Source organism: Crotalus tigris, unplaced genomic scaffold, assembly GCF_016545835.1.
Source record: "Crotalus tigris isolate CLP2741 ecotype Arizona unplaced genomic scaffold, ASM1654583v1 scf7180000017940.1788314, whole genome shotgun sequence".
Classification (NCBI taxonomy): Eukaryota; Metazoa; Chordata; class Lepidosauria; order Squamata; family Viperidae; genus Crotalus; species Crotalus tigris.
The window spans coordinates 312,476-328,829 of NW_024096732.1; the positions used below are offsets into that span (position 1 = coordinate 312,476).

Consider the following 16,354-nt stretch of genomic DNA (forward strand, 5'->3'; position numbering starts at 1 on the left):
ATGGGGAGGTGTTTGCAGGTGAGCCCCCAGTGCAGCACTTCATTGAAAAGAGGTCTGGGCTTTTTTCCTCAAAACTATCAGTTGGGGAAAAAAATCTACAAAAGTCTTTAAAGAACAGCTGCTGGCGCGAAGGGCCACGAGGCAAGCACGAGAGCCACTGACTGCTTTCCTCCCACCCCACTGAGAGCCAACCTTTGCTCCCCACCCCCTTCCAAAAGTCCCCGGCCCTTTGGGGACCCCAAAGAGGACGACAACTCTCTCTCTTGCCCCTGGCAGATTCAGATGCTTTATTAGGATTTGGATACTTTGAAAAAGGAAGGCAGGAACGTCGGCGGTGAGCGGTTCGTTGATTCACAACAGGGTGGAGACTCTGGAGGCTTCAGCCTGGCAGAGGCCCTGGCCGTGCCAGAGGAGCAAGCGGCCAGGCGAGATCAGTCGGGGCAAACTGATTTCGAGGCTTTGTCCTCACTTCCCTTTGGGGCCCGGCTCGAGGGGCCTGCCGATGTCCCGCCCTCGGAGCTTAAGGCCTGGGAAAGAGCAAAGGGGCAGGAAGAGACTCAGTCGGGGACGGGCATCTGCCGGCAGCCACGCTATGCCCCCCCCCATAGCAGCTGCCCTTGGCCACCTATAGGTGGTGGATACCCTGTGCAGATGCCGAGACGGGCACGAACTGGGCATTTGGGCCGCAGCTCGGCTACCCACAGGCCAGAAGGCTGGGACTCACCGATGGCCCTCTCGATCTTGCCCAGCACCTGGTTGTTGGGGATGGCCCTCCCGGACTCGTAGTCGGCGATGACCTGGGGCTTCTCGTTGATTTTCTGCAGAGGGAGAGCCGGGCATCTTAGATGCACGGGCAGAAGCAGGGGGGGGGCTCCCTCCTCATCCGGCCCTGCCGGCCGCTTACCGTGGCCAGGTCCTTTTGGGTCAGCCCCTTGCCCTGCCGGCCCTGCTGGATGACCTTGCCCACCTCCAGCGGGACCCGGTCGTGGTGCAGCTCTTCGGTCTCCCGGTCCAGCTTGGCCGTGTTCTTGGTGATCGAGTGCTGCTTGTTCTGCCCTGCGGCCCCTGCGGGAGAAGGAGCAGCGGCGGCGGTTGGGGAAGCGGCCGGGGCTCGGAGGGGCGCCGGCCGGCCTGCCTGCCCGCCCCCCTCCCGGGAAGAAGCCGGAGCGGCCCACTCGCCCGCCGGCGACACCTACACTTTTTGGAGGTCTCCACGTCCTCGCCTCGCCTCTGAGCCGTCAGCACCGCCTGAGGAGCAACGGGAGCGTTACCGGCCGGCCCGTCCGCGGAAGGAGCCCCTCCGAGACTCCGCCGGGCGCCTTTCCTTCCCTGGCCGGCAGGGGGCGGCCTGCGCCCCGGGAGCGCGATGGGCCGGGGGCGGGGCCGCGGCTCTCCGGCCCGGAGCAAAGGTCGGGCGAGGCGCGGCTCCTGTCCCGGGGCGGCAGCACCTCCGATGGGACGCCCCCGCCCACCACGAGCCGGAAGTCCCCCCGCAGACCGACCCCACCCGGCCAGACCCTGCGAGCGGAGCCCATGCAAATAAGGGCTTGGTGGGCGTGCCTCCCGATAGATTGACGTGGGCTCTGCGCAGGCACTCCTCCCACCGGGAGATGGGCGGGGATTGAAGAGGGTGCGCACGCGCGCTCCTGCCTACCCCTCACCTGCTTCGATTTGGCCTGGGCCGCGCTGGGGCCCTTCTTGCGTAGCACCGTCACCGTGTCCCAGTCGCTCTCCGCCATGGCGTCTCTGGTTCCTGCCTCCGCTTCTGCCGCCGCCTCTTCGCTGCTCAACCTCCGCAATAGGCCGTCCCTCTCCCCGTTCCCTCCCTCATCCCTTCCTTCCCTCTCGAGGGCGGAGCGAGAGGCACCCCCCATTGGGCTGTGCCGCTGCCACTCACGAACGAAACTTCAACGCGATAGGCTGACGAACAAGACCGTGCCCCTCGATGGGGATTTACGACGTCATAATAACTGATACGCCTCCACACTGTCTGTTTTGAAGTCCTTTAATAGATCAGCTCTTTTGTCGATCAAGGCTTCCCGTCCTAGGATTGGCTGAGAGAAGGGAGAGTTTTCTGGAAGACAGACCCTGAGAACTCTGCCAGAAGCCCCTCCGTTATAGGTTGTGTCTCAGGCCGTTCATGATGCTCTGTCGTACGACTGGCTGGAACGAGAAGAGGTTCCCCCTCCTCTTAAGAGGGAGGTGCAGAAAGTGATGGACCGCAGACTCCTAATCGGGAGCATGCGCAGAAGGCGTGTCTGGCAGGTCAATTTCTTAATCTTCGACGCGAATCCAATTTTTCAGGGAAGCTTCGCTTCTTCGGGAGGATGCGCTGCCTCTCATCCCCCGCCACCACCCGGCAGACCGTCCCTGCAGGGATCGGACAAGGACGGCGTCCCAGGAGGAGAGCCAAGCGCTCCCTCAGCAACTCAGCTCTTTTCTCTCAGGGGGCCTCCTAAAGCCGCCATTTAAGCCGCAGCCCCCAGAAGGCAGATGAACCTGTTGCTTGACCGTCGCAAACAACCGCGCGTCCCTTGGATGGAAAACGGCCGCTTCCCTCTGGGAACGGAGGCGAAATGGAGGCTCTTCCATCGACGCAGCCGATGCGGCCCCCGAAGCGCCCCGGCACCACCACCCTCGGTGAGGGACGCGGAGTTGCTTCCGGAGCGCCTTCGCGCGCGCCGGACAAGTTCGCCACGGCCACGCCCCCGCGCCAATAGCAGCCGGGGGCGTGGCGTCCGGAGGAAGGCAAATGGCGGAAGCGCTGGGCGGAGCTTACGGGAACTTCCGGTCGGCGTTTGGGTGGCCGGACGCTGCTACGGGTGAGTGGGGGGGGGCACCGCCGGGGGGAGGGCGCAACGGGCTTCTCCGCGGCGGGCGGCCTTCCCGGGGCGGGCGGGGGCCTGGCGGGAGTCTGGCGGCCCCTCGCTCCGTGGCGAAAGGGCGCCGGCAGTGCTCGCTTCTGCCTCCACGGCGCCCCCCGCCCTGGCTCGGAAGGCCCCGCGGGGCGGCACGTGGCTCCCGCCCCCCGGAGGCCTTCCAGGGGCTTTCCAGAGCCGTCACGCCCGAGGCCGCAGCTCCTCCCCCCTGCCCGCCCGCCCGCCCGAAGGAGGCGCCGGGAGCCGCGGGTGGGGGATGGCCGGGGGGGGCGGATGTCCCAATGCTCGCTGCGGATGGTTCCCCGACGGCCCCCCCCCGAATGCGCTGCCCCCCCGCCCGGCCCGCCACTGGCTGCGGCTCCTCCGGCCGCGCCTTTCGGGGCTTGAGGCGGTAGAAGCGCGGAAAGGTGCCGTCCGGTCCCCGGTCCCGACTCCGGCCGTAGGTAGGTTGGGGGGGGAGGTTGGCCCTTCCGCAGCCCCCGAGTCCTCTGCCCTCCCTTTGCGGCACGAAGAAGCGGCTGTCCTGGCTGGGCGAAGCCTGAGGGGCTGCCTCCTACTTCCCGCCGAGGCTCCGCTTCGCTCGGCTTTGGGCTCGGCCTTGAGACGGAGGGAAGGCCGCGGAGGTGTCAGCCAGGGCGAGAGGAGACCCCGGAAATGGCCGGGGGAGCCTGCTCGTACAGGAAACGTTTTCTGCCCGCAGCAGAGAAGCCCCCTAAGGGGGAGGGGATGAGATCAGTTGGGGCTTTGATGGCCACTTTTGCGGGAGAGGAGAAACCCTCCTCTTGCTTCTTTGAGTGAGGGTCCTCAGGGTACAGAACGGGGCAACAGCTTCTAAGAGGTGGGTGGGTTAAGCAAGCCTTAGCCGACCCGCCATTGCCGCTGCTGCAATCCTCCAGGCACAGTGGCAGGTTCTCTTGCTATCCCAGCCTGGGGACCTGCTCACAAGCTGTCGTGGGTGATGGATGCCAGCCTAGCAGAGGGCTGAGCTGCTTGAGCCAGTGGGGCTGGGGCTGCGGCTGCCCTTTGGAACCACCTCTGCCCACTTGGGGTCCTAAAGTCACACCCGAAGGTTACTTTGGTGTTAACTCCTAAGAGAAAGCTGTTTTTAACGTGGAGTTGTTTTTCCTTCCAGGGTTGTGAAGGCCACTCGAACAGGCTGGTTCACATGGCATCGGCCAACGCAACCCCTCCTGGCTCTTTGGAAGTAAATAAGCCAGGGTTCCCCAAGGAGATTCTGGGCACTGAACTGGTGGGCAAGTACTTGTGTTCAGAGTGCCGAAACATTTTGCGGCGGCCGTTTCAAGCCCAGTGTGGTCATCGCTACTGCTCCTATTGCTTGAAGAAAATTCTAAGGTGTCTTTGGTTTGCTTTGCTGAGCATCACTCACATATCCTTTGCTGATGGAGAAAGTGTGCTGGGTTTCAAATGCTCTCCCATGAGGACTAACATTGCCCTCTCCCCAAATTCCTTACTCCTTATCAAAAGCCCGAGGGGAACAGATTCCTCCCTTGGCTGATGGCTCAGCCGGTAATCCCTTCCGGCTTGGGCTCTTGACATTTTCCAGGTGGGAAAGATCTCTTAGGATTGCCCCACATGCAGTTCCGCCTGCTTAGTTCCAAACCAAATTCTCACCCGGGAAAGAAATTGTTACACTTTTTTCATTAACTCCCCACCTCCATCCCTCTGCAGAAAGAAAGGAAGCAGGTCAGCCAGGTAGCCAAGCAGCTTTGCAACAAAGACAGTGGCTGCTTAATTATACTCAGGATAGGCAATCTGACACCTGCCAGTTTGGGGATTATTTCTGTTGCTTCAGGAGTTGCAATCTGCGGGGCATTAGGTGTACACCTCAGGATCAGACAGGGTGGCATGACTGAAAAGGAAGGGTGGGCCTCCCAGTCTGTAAACCATTCTCCCTCGTGAGGGTGGCTAACAGCTGTGCAATCAGCCAAACGAGACCAACTGCAGATGCTCAGAGACACACTGAATGATGTCAGGGCAAAATGCAGCTCCGTTCCTTGCTGAGGTGGCTCGTCTTGCTGGGGAAAGGCCTGCCCAGTTGGCTTGGGGGTGTCGCCAGGAGGTCCCTGGGTTCTCATGGTCTTCCTCTTCCCTGCCAGCTCAGGGCCCCAGAAGTGCGCAGCCTGCCTTCAAGAGGGGCTGTACGAAGAAGGTGCCTCGATCTTGGAAACCGGGGTGGTAAGTGCAGCCCCTCGAGTGGAGTTTTGTCCTGCTGTTCTTCCAGGCAGCCCAGGACCAGTTCAGCTGGGTGAGATGCGGCCCTTGAAGTGTAGGGATAGCCCCCCTCCCTCCGGTTCCTCTTCCGAAGGCTTTCCATTGAGGCACTGAACGCAAATTATTTGCTTTCCAAGGAGCCTTGGTCACAACCTGCCGGTCACGGGGACAGGCACGGAGAAGAGGCGCCAAGAGAGCGGGAGCCGCTTCTCCCTCTGTCTGCCGTAGGGTCAGGAAGGGTTTCAGTCCAGCCAGCTAGTCAGTTGGGGGAGCACCCCCGCCTTGCCCCCTCCCAGCAAAACTTTCCATTTGGCCTGGCTTGGACCTCGGGCCTCCTGTGGCCAACTCCCCCAGACAAGCTGTTGGTGCGGGATTGGTGGGCCAGCCTTTTCCATTCCTTCTCCGCACCTTTGCACTTAACCCTTCCTTTTTTGCCCTTTGAGGCTTTCCCAGATAATGCAGCTCGGAGGGAAGTGGAGAGTCTCCCGGCCATCTGTCCCCACCAAGGTTGCACGTGGAAAGGGACCATAAAAGAATATGAGGTAAAGGTCCCAGGAGGAAGCCTCAAGCAGCCCCTTCCTCTGTCTGAGCGGGGGGGGGGTATTGTTGATGGAAAAAGGGCAGGGAATTGGCCCTTCCTTGTCTGGAGGGTTGGGGGCTTTTATGAGACCTGTATGTGGGGCAGTGGCACCGAGCAGGACCTACCTGGGGGCACCACCCCCTGCTCCATGGGAACTTGGGGCACCCCGTCCCCTGTGCTCTGGGGCCGGAGAGTGCCTTCCGTGTGACCTTGGTGTTTACTGCTAGTCTTTCCCAAGAGGGGGTTTCCTTCCCCCCCCCCCAGTGCTCAGGTCCAGTGTCTGTGTGGAGGCAGCCCTGGCTCTGAGGAGGAGGCGCCTGGAAAGGCCTGGGATGAATTCTGTGGAGAGGGGAAGGCCAAAGACTGAACCCCACCATCTCTCCCTGAAGAGGCCCCTCGTATCACCCCCCCCCTCCTCTCTGCCCTGAACCACGTGGCACAATGGAGACAGTGGAGCTCTGTGGATGGGCAAAGTCTCCTCCAGCCCCCCTTCCCATGGAGAACCGGAGACTAAATCTGCCTGGACTGGCTCAGTTAGGCGCCTGTCTTTCTGGGTCTGCAGCTGGGATGGGCTGCGTGCTTTGAATGTCAGAGCTTCCAGCTTGGAAAGTCCCTGGCGGAAGCCTGCAGTGACACCCTCTGGAAAGTCCCTAAAATACTTGCTCGATATTCAACCCCAGGGGAAGGGGCCTGCTGGCAGCGCCAGGAGAACAGCACAGCTCTGCTCTGGCTCTCAGCAGCTTCTCCTCCCTGTCATCCGACACCAGCAAAGAGAAGCTGCCCCCACCATTGACCCCCGGCTGCCTTCTGGCACTGGTTTTACTTTCTCTTTGGGGTGGGGCAACACTGCAGACTTGGCTCTGGAAAGCGAAAGTGCTTCCCTGCTATTTTTAACCCTTGAAGACTGTAGCCACAGAGAGCCTTAGTCGCTTCTCTGCTTCCAGATGTGCAGCTCCGAGAAGGGCCTTCCCAAGATCTGAACTGGAGAAAGAGTTCCAGGTTCCAGGCCTAACGGGGTGCAAATTGGCTTTCAGGACAGTTTTGATTTCAGTGGGAAGCTGGAGTATCCCAGCCAGGCAGGACACACAGAGTTTGGATCCGGTTCTTTGGAAGGTTCTTAATAAATTAGCCCTGCCATAATACGCAGAGGGCCACCCACCTCTTCACAATAGCGTGCATGCTTGCTTCACCCCCAAACCTGCAGGGTTCCCATCTGAAACAGCAATGGGCATACCTCATCCCTGGCCTCCCAGTATGTTGGTTTTACAAACAACAAATTATTGAGCTAATTGGAAAATAAATAAGAACCAGCGAGAACAAGCTGGGTGGCCTCCAACAGATCCTCTCCATAGCCATCAGTCGATTACAGATGTTCTCTGGGCGCAGTCAGCGCAGTGGGGCTTGGTGCCTCCCTTTGGGGTGAATTTCCAGGCTCAGCGGCCCCTTCCTTCAAGGGCAGCCATGCGGAAGGCCCCGTTTTCCTGAGCTGCTCCAGAAGGGCCTTGGTGGCGAGGGCCTTCCTTCGGCCTGCTGGCTGGGCTAAGTGCTGGACCTTTTGCTGCAGAGCTGCCACGAGGGGAACTGCCCGGCCCTGCTGGTGGTCTGTCCGGCGTGCCAGGGCCTGGTCAGGCTGGGCGAGAAGGAGCAGCACGCCGAGCAGGAGTGTCCCGAGAGGAGCCTCAGATGCAAATACTGCCAAGCTCTTTTCCACTTCTCTGAAAGCAAGGTACAGGCCCGAGCTACCCCCCCCGCCTCCCCCAAGGCCAAGGAGCCCCGAGAACTGCCCTAGGGAAAGCCAGGCCTGTTGTTGCAGTAGCAGCACTCAAAAGCATCCCAACGCAAAGCCCAGAGGAGCTGCCTTGGTTTTGATTGCTCCAGTGCCCTTTTCCACAGGCAGTTTATAGCTCTACCTTCCTTCCTTCCTTCCTTCCTTCCTTCCTTCCTTCCTTCCTTCCTTCCTTCCTTCCTTCCTTCCTTCCTTCCTTCCTTCCTTCCTTCCTTCCCTCCAAGTGCCAGCTGTGGAAGGCCGGCACTGTCCTTGGAGAAGTGGGGCAGAATGTGGGCTAACCTGCAGCTTTTGTTTTCCAGGCCCACGAAGCAGTGTGCCCCAAATTTCCTCTGGCCTGTGAGGGCTGCGGAAAGAAGAAGATCCCCCGGGAGAAGGTCAGAGTGCTCAAAGCCCTGGGCTTTAGCACCCCAACAAGGCCCCCAAGTCTTCTGAGGAACCGCCCCAGAAGTGCCCTTGGGCCACGCACCTTTCTCCCCCGTAGCGGGACAGGGCAGTGACCTTGGCCAACCCGAGCGGCCCCCTCCCTCCACCAGCAGAGGACGCCAGGAGGTTGCCTGGTGTCGGGTCAACCTCTGGAGGAAAGAAGGCAACCGGCCGTTGTTTTGGGGATGGGCCCCCCTCACCCCTCGCATTACGATCAGGGAAGTCCCGGCCAAGATGGAGCAGAAACAGGGCCTTCCGGTGGGTGAGAGGAATGTGCCTCCCCCTCCTCCTTTTGAAGCTTCTCTCTTTCTTCTGCAGTTTCTGGACCACGTCAAGAGCTGCAGCAAATGCCGAGCCCCCTGCAGATTCCAGCCGGTCGGCTGCACCCACCTGGTATGGCTGCTTTGCGCTTCAGAGCGGGGAAGGAGGACGTCCAAAGCCAATTTTGGGGGGAGGCTGGCCCTAGAGCAGCCCCTCTGGTGCCGCTTGGGCAGCATCTCCCTGTGTCCTGGCCCAGCCCCTGCCGTCCCCACCAGCCCAGCCCCACAGAGGCGTCTTGGTCCGCCTGACCCGCCTGCTCCTTCTGGCCTCCTTCGCAGATGGAGAACGAGAAGCTTCCCGAGCACGAGAGGAGCCACCTGGGCGAGCACCTCTACATGCTGCTGAGCTTCGTGCTGAGCTTGGGCTCTGCGTCCAGCAAGATGGAGCCCCTGCTGGACCGCCTCTCGGCGGAGGCCGGCTGTGCCCTGGCGGGGGGCAGGCCCCTGACCCCCGAGGCAGAGCTGCCCGGCTCCTTGGGACTCCTGGGGAAGTGCGAGGCCCTGGAGAGGAAGACAGTCACTTTCGAAAACAGTGTGTGTGTGCTGAACCGGGAGGTGGAAAAGGTGTCGCTCATGGCCGAAGCTGCCAGCCGGCAGCATCGGCTCGACCAGGAGAAGATCGAGGCCCTGAGCGCCAAGGTGGGACAGGGGTTCTTGGCTCCCTGGTGGGACGGCCCAGGTGCGAGAGATGCAGGGGGCGTTCAGAGCAGAGCTTGGTGTCTTCCGCAGCTCCACTCCCACTTCCTGGCCTGGGGGAAGGGTGGTGGCGGTGGCATGGTTCCCTATGCCTGGATTCAGCTTCAGCACTTTGGGATCACAGGGCTTTTCATGCCCCCCCCCCCCGCCCGCCTTGCAAGGCTCTCGAATGCCACTGTGAGCCCGTGTTTTGCCCTCCTGGCCCAGGTGCGGCAGCTGGAGAGGAGCATTGCCATGAAGGACCTGGCCCTGGCCGAGATGGAGCACGCCATCCAGGAGATGGAGGCAGCCTCCTATGACGGCGTCTTCATCTGGAAGATTGCAGACTTCGCCAGGAAGCGGCAGGAGGCAGTTGCGGGGCGCTCTCCGGCCATCTTCTCCTCAGGTAAGGAAAGCCACTGCTGGGAACGTCCAGGGGGAGAGGGGTGCAGTCCGGAGGGGAGGGCAAGCTGAAGGCAGCTGGGCCAGTGTTCTGCACGGTTTCCTCCCCAACTGTCTCCTGCTTCCGTCTTTCTGCCCTGCTTGGCCAGCCTTCTACACCAGCAAGTACGGCTACAAGATGTGCCTGCGGATCTACCTCAATGGGGATGGCACCGGGCGGGGCACCCACCTGTCTCTCTTTTTCGTGGTGATGAAAGGGCCCAACGACCCCCTGCTGCGGTGGCCTTTCAACCAGAAGGTAGGGCCGTGGCGAGCCCAAGGGGGGAAGAGGCAGCTGGGCCTGCAGAAGGGGGGAGAGCGTGCTTGGAGGGGGTCCTTGGCTTCACAGAGCAGCCTTTCCTGCCCCAGTGAGTGACCCAGATGCCTTGGCACCCTCTGGGGGTTTCGCAAGGGCACAGGTCAAGAGGGACCCAGAGATTTGCGAGGCTATGGCCAGGCTTCCTGTCTCCCCCGTAGGTCACCCTGATGCTTCTGGACCAGAACAACCGCGAACACGTCATTGACGCCTTCCGGCCAGACGTCACCTCCTCCTCCTTCCAGCGGCCCATCAGTGACATGAACATTGCCAGCGGCTGCCCACTCTTCTGCCCCATCGCCAAGATGGAGTCCAAGAACTCCTACGTGCGCGACGACACCATCTTCATTAAAGCCATTGTAGACCTCACGGGCCTTTAACGCCTTGCCCGCTGGGGCCTCGGAGCACGGGACTGTGTGGCCTCCTGGGCAACGAGGGCCTGGCGGACCTTCTCTTAGCCTTGGACTACCCCCTGGCCACAGGAAGGTGGCTTTGAAAGCCAGGTGGGTCCTAGTCCCAACACGCTCGGCTCCTCCCCTGCCCTGGATTGCTGTTGGTGGATTGGGAGGGGTGGCTGCTGTCTAGGCCAGAAAGGGAACCGAGTGGCTGGACGCCCAAAGGTCCAGCAGCTGTTTTGGGCAGTCTGGCAGAGCCTGTGGAGGGGACTTTTAGAGGCTGCTGACAGCTGAGCTGCTCCTGGCCAGCCTGTTTGCAGGGCCAGGCAATTCCCCCCCCCCCCGCCTGATCAGGTTCTCTGGGCATGGAGGCCCGGCAGCTGCCAGGGAAGACGCTCCAGCAGCGGTTGAGCAGGGATGGTTCATGAGCAGAGGTGAGCTGGTGGTGGGGGGGGGGGCTTCCACTGGAGCTCGCAACAAAAGAGCCCCGGGAAATCGCTCCTCTCTCTCCTCCACTGGCGAGGAGGGGGCTACTCTGAGGAGAAGCAAGGTCTCCCAGGAGGTTTGAGGCTATCATTGTCCTGCTGAAATGCTCTTGTCTGGGCAGACGAGGACGCTGAATAAACATTGTAGAGGCGAGCCCCGTTTTGCTCTTCTTTGGGGGGCAGCTAGGCTCCTCTGAAAGTTGCGTTGCCTGGCGGCAAGCCAAGGAAGATTTGCCCCACAGCCCAAGGATCATCCCACTGGAGAGCAACCCCAGGGGCCTCGGTTCCCTTGCCGTCTGGTGCCTCACATCCGCCACGGAAGTGGGCCTCGTTCATAGCCGCTGGGAGGGGATCAAAGGGGGCACTCGTGGATGGCAAAGATGCTCAACGCAAGAGCAAGTCAAGCAAAGTTTATTAAGACCAAGCCAGGCCACACTGGGTGGCCAAAGTTGGTGGGGCGCTGAAGCTGCCCACCCCCTCAGTGTACATTCTTGAGCAGCCACACATTTTTCTTTCTGCTTAACAAAAGAAACACCAGTCATCCTTCGCAGCTTATATTCCCCCTCCCCAAAAGAAAATGTTTTACAGGGAAAGAACGCTCAGAGCTGGAAGGCACACGTGCTCCATCCAGGGCCTTGCAGGCTGCCAGCTCCAAAACTTTTCAGAGCGAGCTTCCCTGCCACCCGGGTCAACCAGAGCAGAGGCACTGAAGTGGCCAGCTGTGTTTCTCACCTGCTTTTTTTCTTACCTCCCTGCCAAGCAGAGACTCAGCAGCACCAGCGCAGGTTTCCTGGCTCCATTCGTGGCTGTCCAAAGCCCAGAAGCCACATCAGGGTGGCAGCATCCTACAGAACTATGCCAGCCTGCAAGCAGGTGGTCTCCAAAAGGACCTTGGACAGCACCCACCAGCCTGCGGCTGCGTCCTCAAATGGCGATTGTTCCATGCCTCACCCAAGCAGTGAAGGTCAGTGGGCTGGGCCAGAGTCGCAGGGGATGACACACACACACACACACACACACAGAGCCTGAAGCAAGCCCTGCTCGGCTCACGTTCTCTGCTTCGTGGCCCAGGAGAAGAGACGTCCACGAAGCCTGGGCTTCTCTGTGTGAAGGACCCGCACAGCGCAGGGAGAACGCCACACTTTAATGGTGCTGTCCGCACAGGCTGTCAGGAGGAGCTCCTGCTCCACAGGGCTGAAGGCCACTGAGTTCACCACGTCGTCATGCCGCAGTTTGGCTAAGCAGATGTCGTAGTGCCGGTCCCAGATGTATCCGTGGCGATCCTCCGCCCCACTGCATGGGAGAAGGAGACACATGGGCGACCATCAGCCAAAGCCGCAAGAGAAGCTCTAGGAACATTACGGCCGCCCACTGCACAATGCCTCAAGGGGCTAGCCGTCCAAGAGGTGCAACGGGATCTGGAAGCCTCATAAACATCTGGGCTGCTCCCTTTGCTAAGGAGCCTTCACTGGGCAGGGCCAGGCTCACCTGGCCACGAAGTCCCTGCTGACATCAAGAAAAATGAAGTTAAACTCTTCGCTGGGGGTGAAGGCCCGGTGTGCCCGCAGTGCCCGCTTGGCCTCCTTCATGGTCTTGAGGTCCAGCACACGCAGCTCAATCTCCTCGGCGATGGGGGGCGGCTGCAAAGGATCGGAAATGACGCAGCCCTCGGGCCAAGCGCGGCTGTTGACGTACAAGTACCTGGAGAGGGCAGGGAGAGGGGGGGGTGGTTCCGCTGGCCTCGAGGAGGGTGAAACAGGAACTGGAGTCGGGCGACAGAGGGCTCTTGCCTGGCAGTCTGCAACACAGCCAGCCCTCCACCGGTCCCTACACAAGCCTGTGATTGCCTAGCGCCCCCCCCCCTCGCCATCGTATCACCCAGTCTCCAACCCAGCCCATCTTCATTGGCAGCGTTGCCTACCTGTGGTCTGGGGAGAGGCCCATGCCAATGATATGCCCGTGAATATCAATGACGTGATCCAGCGAATCGAAAAATCTGTCCGAATTCCTTTCTTCCCCCAGAACAGGCCCGGCGGTGGTCATTTGATGGGGAAGGATCTGCTTAATTCCTGGAGGGAAAGCGAGGAGGCGACTTGCCAGCTCGCCCGTGTCTCAAAGGATGATACCAAACCTCTTTGGCTGCCTCCGACCGGACTGAAGATATCAGACAACCTTGCCAGGCATCGGGCCTCCAAAGGGAGGCAGCCAGACATCTCGGCAAGGCCCTTCCTGTTGCTCATCCCCAGGCCCTGGTTGACAATCCCTGAGTGTTTGAGGTTTCAGAGTCTGTAACAGCCCTTCAGCCGCCATTTCTTCCACCCAGGTCCCTTACCAATCTGGTGAGGTGAGTAGGTGAGGCAGCCGGTGCTGAAGACCAGGTATTTCTTCTTCCCACCCTGCAGGGAGAGCAGGTTGGGCTCCGGGGGCTTTGTGCGGTTCCGGGCCAGGAGTCGGGCCACTTTTGTCTCCATCTCCATCTCTGTCATGATTGGCCGGACGTGTCCCGCCATGATGTCACTCAGGAAGCGGTCCAACCCATCTTCAGTCCCTGCCTCCCCTTCGGCCGCTGGGAAACCCCTCAGCTGGGCCCTCTCCTCTGTCTCCTCGGGGGGGCCCTCCTGGCAGGGAGAAGCAGAGCCCTCATCTCCCCCCTGCTCTCCGGGACTCGTCAGCTCCTCAGCAGAGCTGTAGCGGCTGCAGTCCACCACCATCACTGTCCGTACAGTGCTGGCGTTCAGGTTCTGGATTTTGAAGAGCCGTTTCACCACATTGACGTTCTCAGACTCGACGCCCTACGAGTGAAGAAGCAAGCAGAGTCAGGCAGCTGAGGCTGGAGCCCCCAACCCCCCCCCTGTGACCCCAGGGGACAGCATCGGTTCACCTGGAAGGCATTGTTCAGCCACAACACGGAACAGGAAGTGAGGAACCCGATCCGGTGCAGGTTGCTGGAAATCAGGTTGGTCTCGTTCAGCCAGCAGCCAAACACGTCGTAGGGCTTGTTGCGGACGCGGGAGAGGAGTTCGAAGTTCTCTAAAAGAACGGCAGCGGCTCAAAAGGTCTCCTTGCTCCAGGGATAGGAGGGGTTCTTGATCCGGAGGGACAGGAGACCCTCCGCCCGTCTCTCCCTATGCAGCAGCACCTGGGATTCCCCCAGAGGTCCCCCAGGAAGGAGCCTCTTGACAGCTACCCAGACTTATCTAGTCGTCCTCTGCAGCTGCTCGCTGGCTCTGCCCTGGGGGGCGTCTGGGCTCTCCAAGGTCTCGCTGGGCGCCCTGCAGATCTCCTTACCCAGGCCGATGACTGCGATCTCCCCAGACGAGGAGCTTCGGGGGCCCATAAAGACTCCGGACACCAAGAGGAGAGAGTCGTCTGCGTTGAACTGGGAGAACTGAGTGTAGCTCCAGTTGTATTTCTTCATGCTGGTGCTATGCAGCAGTGAGATCTGGCGATCATTGTTCCAGATCTGCAGCCAGGGAGGGGAAGGGCCAGGGCCATCGGGTGGGTGGCTCCAAGGATCCCAGCCCAGACCCCCCCCACACACACACAAACCGGGGCTTTTAGGGCCTTGCCCAGCAACCTTCACCTGGGTCACCAGAGAGGCCTAACAACACCGCCTTCCCAACCGGTCTGGCACAGCCACAACTCCCCCACCACCCCGGGCTCCGTGGGACCCGCCCCCACCCCCGAAGTGGGGCGCCCCCCCCACCTTGACCGTGCAGTCCTTGGAGCAGGAGGCGAAGCGGAGGCCGCTGTGGGAGAAGCTGAGGTGCAGCACCGGCTCGGCGTGCTCCCGCAGGCTCTGCACCTCCAGGCGGGGGACGGCGTCGCAGAGCCGACGGAACTCCCCGAACCAGGAGGCGGCGGCTGGGGCGGAAAAGGAGGCCGGTTCACGCAGCCCCCCAAGGCGGGTCCCAAGGCCGCCTTGCGCCGCACCGCCTGGCCCGACCGGCCGACGGCGGCGGTGGGGCTGCCCCGTCGCATCGGGCCACAGCAAAGGCAGGCCGGGCAAAAGCTCGCCGCGACCCCCCCCCCTTTGCCGCCGGCTCCTCCCTCTCTCCCGGTGTGGGGCGGGGCTTCGGCAGTGGTCCCCGCCCACCTGGGTGCCGCGGGACGTGGCAGGCGACGCCGTAGTGCCGGTAGAAGAGCCGCTTCCAGAGCACCTCGTCGCGGGCCACGCGGCGCCACTGCCGGCACACCCGCCCCGCGGCCAGCAGGTCCGGCGGCCGCACGTGGCGGAAGATCTCGAAGAGGAGGCAGTCCGGGAGCATCGCCGCCCCGAGCAGGGAGACTCCCGCCGAGAGCGGCTCCTTCCCGGCCGCGCACTTCCTTCTTTCCTTCCTTCCGGCGGGCCCCGGCCCGAGCGCGCCTACGGAAGCCGGCAGGGCGACGCGCCTCTCCGGCATCCTCCCCGGGCTCCGCTGCGGCCAGGCTCGACGAGCGGAGCCCGGAGTCGGCCACGCCTCCTCGGCCAGCAGAGGGCGCGCATGCGCGCGTAGAGGAGCGGCGGGAGCGGGCGGGCAGAAGAATTCTGGGAGTTGAAGTCCAGACTTTGTTGAAGTTGCGGGGCCTGTCGGGTAGGTGAGCGGGGTGGAGCTGCAGGCGGGTCCCAGACTCTGGGAGCAGAAGCGGGTCTCCAATGGCGCCACGAGAGGGCGGGCAGACTTGGGCCATGCCAGCCCTGATGCCCCCGATTGGGCAGGAGGCATCGGCGTCCACAGCTGGCAAGCAGCGCTGGAGAGGCCCCGTTTGGAATAATATTATTATTAGAAGCCTCGTTATTAATACGGCAGCAAGAGGCCCAGGGGCTGCAACACAGGCACAGAAGAAGGAAACCTGCTTTAAAAGCCTTAAACTGACATAAAAGATCTATGATGACTGCAATGCTAATGCTAAAGGACAGAAAACAGTGTCCTCCTGTGGTCACGGTTGGAATAGCAACCACAAAAGGAAATAAACCTTTTTAATGGGATTTTGAGGTTACTTTTCTGCATCTTTATTATTATATGTTTCTCTATTAATATTTATTTATATTAATAGAAAAACAGGAGGCCCCGGGACTGTAGAACAGGGACAAATGAAGGAAACCTCCTTCAAAAGCCTTAAACCGAGTTAAAGCCTATGATGCCCTCAGTACTAATGCTATGGTACAGAAAACAGTGCCCTCCTGTGCTCAAGGCTTGGAATAGCAGCCATACAAGGAAAAACCTTGCCCCAAAGAGGGCAAAAAAGTCAGGCTTTCCCAAGATATGAAAGACAATATTGGTTATTTTGTGTGCAAAGTCATCAAAATGCAGCCTTATGTCAACCTAACTCTATTCTAACCCCAAAATTGGTCAAACCTCAGGCCCTAGTCTTTCCTTACCCAAAGAGGGCAAAAAAGTCAGTCCTTCCAAGATAGAAAAGGTTGTCTTGCTCACTTTTGGTGCAAAGTCATAGAATTTAAATTTAAAAACCTTCCCCTGATCAGCACAAGCCTCTCCAGGCAAAATCCAAAATGGGGTGCTGGGTAGGGGATTTCCTTCCAGTAAGGCAGGGGTCTTCCATCTTGGCCCTTTGATGACTTGTGGACTTCAACTCCCAGAAATCCTCAGCCAGCATGCCTGGCTGAGGAATTCTGGGAGTTGAAGTCCACTGTCATACAAGGGCCAAGTGGGAAGACCCCCTGCAGTAAGGGGTCAGCAGAATCTCTGCTGGGTCTGTGCCAGGGAGAGGAGGAGGCAGCAGCAGCAGCCACAGGCTACCAATTTCAGGCAGATGCAAACAAACCATCTTGCAAAGTGCTGCACTTACCAGCACAATAGGAAGCAGAGCAGTTCCCA

At 60.6% G+C, this 16,354-nt stretch overlaps 3 protein-coding genes across 4 annotated transcripts; 1 reads left to right on the plus strand and 2 right to left on the minus strand.

The window, feature by feature from the left end:
• Positions 1 to 259: 259 nt before the first annotated feature.
• On the minus strand, positions 260 to 1,821 carry EDF1 (endothelial differentiation related factor 1). Its single transcript, XM_039344961.1, has 5 exons — positions 1,662 to 1,821; positions 1,197 to 1,248; positions 905 to 1,065; positions 725 to 818; positions 260 to 527 (listed from the first exon to the last, which is right to left on the minus strand). Exons 1-5 carry the CDS (start codon positions 1,737 to 1,739, stop codon positions 466 to 468), a joined length of 447 nt encoding a protein of 148 aa, XP_039200895.1. The 5' UTR covers positions 1,740 to 1,821; the 3' UTR covers positions 260 to 465.
• A 152-nt stretch (positions 1,822 to 1,973) lies between these two features.
• TRAF2 (TNF receptor associated factor 2) lies at positions 1,974 to 10,689 on the plus strand. 2 transcript variants are annotated; one of them, XM_039344959.1, is made up of 11 exons: positions 1,974 to 2,822; positions 4,012 to 4,232; positions 4,997 to 5,075; positions 5,555 to 5,653; positions 7,256 to 7,417; positions 7,780 to 7,854; positions 8,222 to 8,296; positions 8,503 to 8,862; positions 9,127 to 9,304; positions 9,450 to 9,598; positions 9,817 to 10,689. In XM_039344959.1, the coding sequence occupies exons 2-11, from the start codon at positions 4,045 to 4,047 to the stop codon at positions 10,033 to 10,035; spliced, it is 1,584 nt and encodes a 527-aa protein (XP_039200893.1). In that variant the 5' UTR covers positions 1,974 to 2,822; positions 4,012 to 4,044; the 3' UTR covers positions 10,036 to 10,689. The 2 variants fall into 2 exon arrangements, with proteins under 2 accessions (XP_039200893.1, XP_039200894.1); XM_039344960.1 differs by lacking the exon at positions 1,974 to 2,822 and adding an exon at positions 3,168 to 3,322.
• Positions 10,690 to 10,930: 241 nt separating this feature from the next.
• FBXW5 (F-box and WD repeat domain containing 5) lies at positions 10,931 to 15,861 on the minus strand. Its single transcript, XM_039344958.1, has 8 exons — positions 14,632 to 15,861; positions 14,242 to 14,399; positions 13,824 to 13,998; positions 13,417 to 13,565; positions 12,868 to 13,327; positions 12,457 to 12,604; positions 12,024 to 12,236; positions 10,931 to 11,828 (listed from the first exon to the last, which is right to left on the minus strand). The coding sequence occupies exons 1-8, from the start codon at positions 15,239 to 15,241 to the stop codon at positions 11,582 to 11,584; spliced, it is 2,160 nt and encodes a 719-aa protein (XP_039200892.1). The 5' UTR covers positions 15,242 to 15,861; the 3' UTR covers positions 10,931 to 11,581.
• Positions 15,862 to 16,354: the final 493 nt, after the last annotated feature.